Genomic DNA, 11,268 nt, shown 5'->3' on the forward strand with positions numbered 1-11,268 from the left:
CATTTCATTGGAAAATGAGAAGATGAATTATTTGCTTTATATATATATATATATATATATTTATGAAAGAGGTTTCAATAGTTAGATTTTATAGTTTAGATTTAGTGGAAAGACAGTATAATTTCTATTTTTTCATGCTTAAAAGATAATCTACTGCATCATAATCTCCATGTCAAAATATCTATATATTTTAAACAACATAATTTGGATATTATTAAATCTTAAAAAACAAAAGAAAATACGATTAAAAGCTTGTTTAGACTTAAAACATATAGGTAGGGATTGAGTAAAAAAATCGAAAAAATTGTTATGAAATTATAATGTTTGATTTGATTTGATTTGAATTAATTTTTTATTCGACTTGATTTAAGTTTATATATTAAATACTTTTATTAAGTTCAGAACGGATTTCAAATTAAAAAATAAAAAGTATTCGAATCAAATAAAATTATATATTTTTGTTAATTTATATATTTTTTAAATTTTTAAAAATAAAATAATTATTTTGAAATAAAAACCAATTAATCAAATCAAATCATATTGAATTGATAGACTTTAATTTAAATCAGATCGATTAAAAAAATCATATAAATCAAATTTAAAAATTTGTAATATTATGTATTATAAAAAAATAGAATCAATAAGATTCTATTTGAACAGTTATAGCGTGGATGTATCTAAAACATTAGTTTCATTCAATTTGTTACCAAAACAAAATCCATGTATTGTGCCCATCCATGTTTTTTCATTAAGCATCTCGAAGAAGCAACTTTTTGTGAAATTTTGAAAAAAAAAGTGAAAGTTTAAAATTTTTAGATTATTTGGCCCCTATAAATCAGATCGAAGAAATTTAATGATTTAATCGTAATTTGTATTTAGCACCCATATTGAAATTGGGTTTTTACATGAAATTATATCTTGAAAATATATCACTTATCAAAATCAAGAGAATTATTTTAAGGAAAAAAAAAAAAAAACAACAACTTTGTACTAAGGGTTTAACAATATGCACCCCACCTTAATTTCCATGATAACTCATTTAGATTAGGAAATTAAAGTGCTCCAAATAATAAAGAAAGTACTACATATGTCAAAAACTTTTCATAGGTTAGAAACTTGTATCGAATTATTAGAAGAAAAAGAGATCATTAAATTTTTTTTCCAAACTTAAATCCAAGAAAAAGCTAGAAAAATAAACAAAAAATATTTTTTTTTCCATGGTAGCCTCAACTTTGTGGTCTTACGTTCGTTATGGCTTTGAAACCTTTCGCACTACACGCCCAACTTCACAAGTCTTCTTTCCTCTTGGCGCTGACACTGACTGGTCTTCATTAACTGCACCCTTACGTCCTCAAGAAAATCTCTTCGTCCAGCAGGTGGGAATAAGTTATAGCTCAAGAAACCTTTGGGAGATTGGAATAGTTTCTTCTCTTGAAAATTTGTTGAAGAAAGGATTGAGTTGTAACCTCTTGCAACTGGAAATATGGTGTGCTCTGGGAGAAGATAACGGTGGCTTAACAGCTTTCTAGCTGTCCACCTCTGGTTTGGGTCCCTAGCAAAACACTTCATTAAGAAATTCTTCCCCATACTCGACATGTTTTCTGGGATTTGGGGTGTTTCTCCCCTCAAAAGCTTGTCTCTCAAATCCTTCAAGTTACGAAAAACCCATGGCAAATTCCCTGTAATCATCTCAACGATGATGCAGCCGAGTGACCATATATCCAATGCTCCAGTAACTTCTCCAATGACAGATTCAGGAGACATATAAATTGCTGTGCCTCGAAACCCATATTCCCAAATTCTTTTATCTTCTACACCGTATTGTTTAACTAACCCAAAATCCGCAATCTTTAAAGTATTCAAGCCAATACTATCTTGAGGAGGAAAAACCAGAATGTTACCTGGTTTAAGATCAGAATGAATGTATCCTTTCTTGTGAATGTCGACCAGCCCTTCCAGTATCATCCTTGCATAGCACTTAACATCTCGTTCAGGTATTTTACCTCCATACTCTTTCATCAAATCCAACAGACTGCCTCCTGAAGCATATTCAAGAAACAGGTTGAAAACGTTTCCTTGACCACCCCGTCGAACGCTTGTGAAAGCACCAAAGCACCGAACAATGCTGGGGCAACCGATAAACTGTTGAAGGATTTGATATTCCTTTCGTAAAGACGACGACATTGTCTCATCAGCAGATTTCACAGCAAAAAACTGAGGAACATGACCTATCGTTTGGACCAAATGTACAGCCCCATACGATCCTCTCCCAAGAACCTTAACCCCCACTCCTTTCACCTCCATTTTTTTTTCTCAACTTAAAAAACTAAAGCTGCTATTAGAATTTAGGAAACTTTGAACTTCAATACATATAGAAGTTATTAAGTCGGTTTACTAGTTCCTCTGCCAAAGGATTTGATTTCTTGCAACAGAAGTAGAAATAATTCCGTTGAAATATATTACAAATATACCCTTAGATGGTTAGATCTTGATTGTGACTTATTTTAATTATCAATCATCTTCTTCTATTTAGTTGTACACATAATTATATATCTTAGACAACAAGAAAACTATATTTCTATGATTTTTTTTTTTGCAATATTTGTTATTTATTTTCAAAATTTTATCATCTTTGAAATAGTTTTTTTTTTTTTCAAAATTTTAATACGTTTTATTTTTTGCTGAAAAATTAATATCAATTATCATTGCAAAATTTTTTCTAAAAGTTTCCATAATTTGGGTAAAATTTTAAAAAACATCTCATATAAAATTTTTTTAGAAATTCAATTGTTTGTGATTATTAAAAATTTCATCATTGGAATAAATTTTTATTTATTTTCAAAATTTTAATACATTTTTTCAATTTAAATTTTTTTTTTTTTTACTAATCAAAATCTATCCTGATTTTTAAATTTAAATAAATAACAAATTAAATAATTAAATAAAAATAAAATAAACAAACAAATAAAGTAAAATAATTAAAAATAAAATTGAAGAATAAAGGTACAATGATAATTTACCAATATTGAATAAGTGTCACATAAAAATCCTTAGGGTATTCTTTTAATCTAGTTTAGTATAGATAATTTATGTGAAAGTTTCAATGCATTGAAAAGAAATATTAAAATTTTTTTTAATATAATAATCTTAATGAGTACCCCAAGTATTCCTTAACAAACCTATAAATTATAGCAATGCTTCACATATTATTGAATGCATTTTTTTTATATTACACGAATTCAGTTAATTTAATCAAGCCAAACATAAATTAAATACGAACATCTTATTATTTAAACAAATTAAGTTCAAACAAATAGAATAATTTTTTTATCAAATATGAAATAAACTCAAACAACTCTAAAAATAAAATAACAAATTAAGGACATATCTCCATTCATTTATATTTGATTTGTTTAGACTCTTACATAAAAAGTTAAACTCTTTCCTCTCCCTATTCTTTTAATTTTTTTTAACATAAATGCCAACCAAAAAAGTTTTAGCTGTTAGCAAAGTAAATTTAAAAAAAAAAAAAATGTATCATGACTTAATTAACTCCAAACTTATTAACCAAAAATCAAATTTAACCTTAATAAATATAACCACTACCAAAATTACCTCTCAAATTAACGTTAATATCCTATTCCATCCGACTGAAAATTGAGTTCTAAAATTCCTTGGAATAGCTTTAATATAATGTATTATCAACATAAAAATCGCATTACATCGAAACTCTAAATTCTATTAGGTGGATTTTATATTGTTTGCTTTTCTCTATTTAATTTATTTTTTATCTTTTGCTTTTCTCTCTATTTTTTTAAAATTAACCATGCACTTAATCTTACATAAGAATGTAATCCAATCAAATCAAGTCAATAAAATGATAAACTTGAACCTAACTCAAAATTTACTACTTAAAACTCAACTCAAACTCGATCGAGTTGTAAATTTTAAAATCATAATTTAATATAAAAGTCAAACTACTCGAACTTATTCGATCAAGTTCGTTTATCAAATTAAAAAATAAAAGAACTCAATTACCATATTCAACATCAAACTCGATTATTTACGTTCAAACTCAAACTCAAATTCAAATTCATATATATAAAGATAAAATAGTAGTTTTTTAATTAAAATAATTAAAAGGTATATTAAAATATGAAATTTTGATTAAGCCTATTAATTACTCAAATCGAACGTTAAAAAATTCGAATTCTGCTTGCTCCATAAGTCAAGTTGCTCAAACTTAACTTGATAATAATTGAGTTAAATTTGAATTTTATTCGAGTCAAATCCAAATAATTTACGAGTATACCTTACTTTATTTTCTTAAAAATAAAATAACAAATTATGAAAATAAATTCGTTCATTAATGTTTAATTTATTTACACCCTTACCTAGAAGGTTTAACTCTTTCCTCTTCCTGTTCTTTTAATTTTTTTCACCATAAGTACCAAACAAAAAAGTTTTAGCTGTCAGCGAAGTAAAAAAATTTTAAAAATAAAAGTATCATGACTAATTAACCCTAAACTTAAGAATCAAAAATTAAATTTAACCTTAATAAATATATTCACTACCAAAATTACCCCTCCAATCAACGTTAATATCCTATCCCATTTGGCTGAAAATTGAGCTGTAAAAACTCTTGGAACATCTTCAATATAATGTACTGATTATAAACATAAAAATTACATTACATCAAAACTGTAAATTCTATTTGGTTGATTTTATATTGTTTGCTTTCCTCTATTTAATTCATTTTTTACTTTTTACTGTTCTTGATTAATTTTTTTTTTAATTTAACCATACACTTAATTTTACATGAAGGTGTAATCAAATCGATAAAATGAGAAACTCAAGCTTGACTTGAAATTCATTGCTCAAAATTTGACTTAAGCTCATCAAGTTTTATATTTTAAGATCGAATTTAACTTGAGATAAAAGTCCAATTACTCGAACTCATTTGATTATGCTTATTTATCAAATTAAAAATAAACTCGATTACTATGCTCAATTTAAAACTCAATTATTTATATTCAAACTCGAATTCATATATATATAAAGATAAAATAATAATTTTTTAATAAAAAAATATTAAATGTAAAAGCTTGATTAGATTTGTAAATTATTTGAATCGAATATTAAAAAACTTAAACTCAGCTTACTCGATAAGTTAAACTGCTCGAATTCGACTTACCAATGATTGAATCAAATTTGAATTTTATTTGAATTAAATCTAAATAATTTACGAGTATTAATATATCATTTACACATTTACTCTTAATGTTTAAATTGTAAATATTTTATTACCAAAAAGCGTACATATTTTAAAACTTCTAGAGTTCTTTTATGGAAGTTGTGATGCTTTAGACATATTCTAAAAGTGTTTTGATTTTTTTTTTTTTAACATTTATATGGTTGCAACAGTTGAAATTATCTTATTAAAAACCTTTTATAAATTGAGTAATAAGATTGTATCATTTGGAATTAAAGTTTTTTAATAAATAAGGTTATATGATGATAATACTTGGAATTATCTTATTTCATTAAAGAAAGCTTTTATAAATATTTTTTTATTTTAATTATGAAAAATTATAATATTTTGGATTATACAACTAGAGTTATTTTTCTTCCCTGTAAAATTTCATCCATTGTTTAGTATTTATTTCAGTATATTCTCCTTTTATTTTGTTGTAAGTATGCATATTATGTTATTATAAAACCTAAATACTTATAAAACCTGTATTTAAACTTAATACTTATAGAGGATATATTTAAAGTTAATACTTATAATCAGATCTTATGGATCTCAATACCTGTATATAAATTAAATACAATTTCCTCACATATTATCAATAAAAGGCAGTGAAGATGGTGTTGAAACAGAATTTTAATGAAATAAACACATTTTAGAAAAAATATATATATTTTTAAAGCTAACATTTTTTTTAAAGCTAACAATATTCTTATGTTGAAATATTCTTAACAGCTCTTTTACAATATAAGTAAATCAAGCACAGTTTAACTTCTTATGGAAACAACACTAGCCATACATTTTTTTTCAGTGTTTTTTTATATAATTTATAAAAAAAAAAATTTAAATGTTATTTTTAAAATCTTTGGTGGACCATATTCAATTAAATTCTTATGTCTTATGTCTACTCTGTTTTTGTATGGTTGAATGAGCATTCACAAGAGAGATTATGATAATGAGAAGAGTCTGGTGAAATATACTTTCTTTTTTTTTTTTCTTATGTCTACTCTGTTGTATGGTTGAATGAGTATTCACATGAGAGATTATTATGATGGTGAGAAGATGGCCTCTTTGTAGTGTTTTTCTAATATAAATTGGAGGCAAGGTCATATTTTTGGTTTTAGGGAGAGAGATTATTCTAATATCTTTGTAGTGCTATTGGTGATTAATCTTTCCTGAAACTCATTTTTTGGTACAAAAGAAGCCGCAATCTAAAAATAAAATAAGAGAAAGGGTTACAGGTATTGGGTTTTAAATCACATATCTGCTGGGTGCCACATGGCTGTATGACTTGGTTTTTGTGCCATTAATCCATTACTCCAACTTGCATTTACCATGAATGGATTGATAAAAAAATCTGAAGAGAGGGCACCGTAAATATAGCAAGTTCGCATATTGTAGATTCATTCTACCTTTATAAAAATGGAGGGTAGCTAGCTTGTTTGGAGACTGTTGTGGTACTGTGAGCAGTGATATAGGGTTACAATTGAAACTAAGCAGTTGCTTTGGTTTGGATTTGGTTAGCTTTTGATATGACTCTTCTAGTGTTAAAAGAGATTGATCTAGGACTGGTTCAAAATCTAAAACAGTGCAGAGAGATAGAGATAAGAAAAGGAACCGAGATTTAGACTTCACCTAGATTTCCTTGAATGGCTTCACCTAGATTGCCTTGAATGGTTCTTTTGAGCCCGTTTGACTAAGCATTTTTTAGCAGTAACCCCTTAAACCCTTGGTATAAATGTAATTGAGGTGTATGTTTTCTACATGCTTTCAATCTTTTTGCTGGCAAAACGAAAAAACCTTGGAAAAGTGTCTGGTATAGTCTCTCACGAAAAGAAAAAGTCTGGGATAAAGGGAGCGAGATAAGCGAGAGAAACAGAGATTTGTCTTAAAGGTAATATAATGACATAATGTTGATATGCAAAATTGGTCTCTCTGACATCTTTGACTTGGCAAAATAATGGATGAAAGAACATTATTGTAAAATTCAAAAACAGCCATCAAAACAATCTCTGGTAGCTGTGCTAGAATTACCGGCAAGGGAATCAACAAACCAAGGTTTGAATGAATCCATTTTATCGATGTAGTGGTCTCACGCTTTTCTTTCTATACTTGTTTCAGTTTTGCTTCTCTACTTCTCCAGTGCTCATACAATTCTGTGGCAGTGTTTGCAAGGCTGGTCTGGTCTTCCCAAGTGGCTGCTCATAAATCAACAAACCAAATTACTTACAATGAAGCATTATTCCAAAGCATTAATAAAGAGTAAAAATGGACCTCACCTTACTGTCATTCTTATCTTCTTTTTTCTTCTTATTGTCAATGATCTGTAGTTTGTCAAACTTCTTGGTTAGCTTCTTTAGATTCCTTAGACTCATACCATCCAATTTCTGCATGGTTTCCTCATCAATGATATTCTTGCTTTCCTTCACCTTTCCCAGGTTAGGCACCACTTCCTTCACACTGTTGTTGTCAATGTTCTCCTTATTGTTGTTATCTGAAACTTGAATCACCTTTGGAATTGTTTCAGTTTTGCTTCTCTACTTCTCCAGTGCTCATACAATTCTGTGGCAGTGTTTGCAAGGCTGGTCTGGTCTTCCCAAGTGGCTGCTCATAAATCAACAAACCAAATTACTTACAATGAAGCATTATTCCAAAGCATTAATAAAGAGTAAAAATGGACCTCACCTTACTGTCATTCTTATCTTCTTTTTTCTTCTTATTGTCAATGATCTGTAGTTTGTCAAACTTCTTGGTTAGCTTCTTTAGATTCCTTAGACTCATACCATCCAATTTCTGCATGGTTTCCTCATCAATGATATTCTTGCTTTCCTTCACCTTTCCCAGGTTAGGCACCACTTCCTTCACACTGTTGTTGTCAATGTTCTCCTTATTGTTGTTATCTGAAACTTGAATCACCTTTGGAATTGTTGTCTGTTTCATGCTTGAAGATTTCCTTGGTGTGAAACTAGATGCATGAGAAAATTGAGCTGTCAATGGTGACAATGGTATTGAAGTTGTAATCGCACAGTTTGGGTAAGAGGAGGACAAGGACTCATTAGCTTTGCGGCACTGGGACTCTTCTCTTCTGGAGGGATTTCCTGGGTGGTCTCTTCAAATTCCTCCGCAGGGTTTACACAGATATCAACCAATGCTTCTGCATCACCATAATCTAGCATCTTGTGAATTGGGATATCACCCACAACACGTATTGAAGTTGTAATCGCACAGTTTGAGGTAAGAGGAGGACAAGGACTCATTAGCTTTGCGGCAGTGGGACTCTTCTCCTCTGGAGGGATTTCCTGGGTGGTCTCTTCAAATTCCTCCACAGGGTTTACACAGATATCGACCAATGCTTCTGCATCACCATTATCTAGCATCTTGTGAATTGGGATATCACCCACAACACATCGGGGAGCATTGTGGAATGAACTTTCTACCACATGGATTATTTCAGCTTCAGCTACATTTACATCAACCAATTCTTCTCCATTCACCATATTAATCATTGGATCCTCAGAGCTGTAGGCAGCTGTTGGTATAGAAATGCATTTTTGTTCACATGAAATTTCCTCTTGTAGTTCATCAGCTAAAGAATTGTTGTCAAATCGTGTGTCATCATCAATTTGATCTGGATCATCCTCAGATTCTTCATTTCCCATTTTTTCTGAGGAATCCATTTGACCTTCAGGGAGAGCTGAAACATTTTGAGATACTTTACATCCGTCATACTCTTCAGCTTGTGGAAGTTTGGCTAGATCATCATTCAGCACAACAACATTGCTATCACAATCTTTGCCAACTAACTTTTGGCGTTCAACATCTAGTGCAGCATGATTAGCAGCGTATTCTTCTACAGACACAACTTCTATTTGCTCCATAAATTCTGCAGATGAGGAATTATCCAAGGCCTCTTCAGATAACTCCTCAAAGGCGTCAGCAACCAGTGCGTTTATTGATTTAGTCTCATCAGCATGAGAGCCCCCGTTGTTCTCAGCTATCGATTCCTCATTTGAGTTGTCATTCTCATGTGAGTCTTCAGAGAGAGCAGAATCATCAGATCCTGAAATGCAACATCCACCATTTACTTAAGAGGACATAAATAGCTAGAGAAACTATTTTTAACAAAATGAACAAAGTGGTTGGCATATTTCAGAATTCAGAAAATGTTAAAGAGGGGAAAAAAATAGCTATTATACCCTTTATGTCTATGGTTCCATCAGAGTCTGCACTTTTGGCCAAATTGGCCAAATAAGCATCTGACTTATCAAGGGATGCATCTTTTGTGTCCAAATTATCAGATTTGTGAGAACCAGCCTCAGATATCACTGTGCAATCATTTCCTCCACTGTGATAACACTTGCTGTTTTCCAGAACATTATCTTTCAAGTCCCTTTCATCTTGAAGGGACACAATTAAATTTCGAGCCAAAGGTACTTCAGCTGGAGCTTCTGCAATATATTAATTACCAGACTCATCAAACCTACTTCACTAATAGGATAGTGAATGAAAAATCTGAAAATTGAAATCTCAAATTCATTAAACAAAGAACATACCGAATTGACCATTCTTGTTCTCTTCAACTTCATCCTCCAGCATTTCATCAATCTTTACAGGCTCCATTCTTTCACTCTCCTTCAAACTCAACCCGGTCATGCACTTCTCCAACAACCTTACTGACCGCCTCGTGCCATAGCCCTGCTGCAGTGACCCTTCTTTCTGAGCCTCAACTTTCCTCCTGGTAGATCCCACTCCAGGCCTTCTCCTGCCACTCTGCAACGCTGGAGTTTCAAGCAGATCACTCTTCTTCTGCTCCTCAACTTCAGTCTCAGTTTTCTGAGCCCTTCTCCTGGTAGTAGTAGCCATAACAGGAGTCTCAGGCACATTCACATTCTTGTTTTCTTCATCCAATTCCATTGTTCTTCTTGTCAATCTCCGGGTTCGGGTTGTTGGTTGTGTGCTTTGAGGTTCTTCTTTGGTAGTTTTTCTCCGAGTTGATGTCCTAGTCGCAGTAGAGGGGATATCTTGTGATGATTTGTTCATGGTCTTCTCTGGGGATTGAGATTGATTCATGAATTCATCAAGTCCTTCAACCTGATACAATGATTTACAAAGAATGTTACTATAAGGGCATTGGTGTCTTTTCAAGACAATGAGCTTTTTTTCCTATGAATCTTGAAATCAATGAACTCGATCTTTAGAAAACTGGGGGTTTTCATATGATATTATTATCAGGTAATGGGGTCTTAAAAACATTGTTTCTTTTTTGAAAAGAAATTATTGTTTTCCTATGTTTTCCCGGCAAGCAAACGGAACCATTTCAATAATTAAAGAATCCAACAATGGGTAAATTCTTGGAAGCTGCAGAAACATAAATATTCCAGAAATTGATTCACATAAGAGATATTTTATATTGTCAATCATATAAATGAAGCAGTTCAGATATGAGCTTCAAATGCAGTCAATTTTTTTTTTTTTTATTCTCCGCAACCAGCAAAATATCAAGATAAATAAAAATAATGGGTGTTCAAAAATTGCCACAAAGGGAAAAAAAAAAAGAAAGCTTACAATCTCAAGAGCTTTGAGAGCATCAGCCATGGCGACGTTGGTAATATTAGCTGGGATTTTGTTCCTCTTGCAAAGAGCCTGGAGCTCTTTCCTTGTAAGGCTATGGAAATCCATTCTGTTTTCAAAGATCAAAAGAAGGAAACAAACGGAGATAGTTTGTTTTTCTTGTTTGGTTACTGAGAAAAAGATTGTTGTGTTTTGTAGCAGCGAAAACCAGGGAAGAAATGCGGCATTTAAAAGAGTCAAGGAGGAGGAAAGAGACGTTGAGAGAAAACCCTAGACGATATGACCGTTGGAGCTGCTGGATTTGAAATTTGAATTTAGGGTCGTGGATTTTTTATTGTTGGTTAGAAAAATGAAGAATCCCACAAAAAATTTCCGGAAATAAAACTAATTTTCCAAAAAAAATAATAATAAATGATACCAATAAGTACAATTTTTTATTTTTTTTT

At 30.8% G+C, this 11,268-nt stretch overlaps 1 protein-coding gene and 1 pseudogene across 2 annotated transcripts; both read right to left on the minus strand.

Moving 5' to 3' along the window:
• Positions 1-1,272: 1,272 nt before the first annotated feature.
• Positions 1,273-2,304, minus strand: LOC111297463 (mitogen-activated protein kinase kinase kinase 20-like). Its single transcript, XM_022892185.2, has one exon. The coding sequence runs from the start codon at positions 2,302-2,304 to the stop codon at positions 1,273-1,275; it is 1,032 nt and encodes a 343-aa protein (XP_022747920.2).
• Positions 2,305-7,643: 5,339 nt separating this feature from the next.
• Positions 7,644-11,021, minus strand: LOC111296876 (uncharacterized; annotated as a pseudogene). Its single transcript, XR_016346861.1, has 5 exons — positions 10,817-11,021; positions 9,805-10,342; positions 9,448-9,699; positions 7,937-9,311; positions 7,644-7,855 (listed from the first exon to the last, which is right to left on the minus strand). The product of XR_016346861.1 is annotated as an uncharacterized LOC111296876 (transcript).
• Positions 11,022-11,268: the final 247 nt, after the last annotated feature.

The sequence above is a fragment of the Durio zibethinus genome, chromosome 12, assembly GCF_047325235.1.
Source record: "Durio zibethinus cultivar Kanyao isolate XHJ-2024 chromosome 12, ASM4732523v1, whole genome shotgun sequence".
Lineage (NCBI taxonomy): Eukaryota > Viridiplantae > Streptophyta > Magnoliopsida > Malvales > Malvaceae > Durio > Durio zibethinus.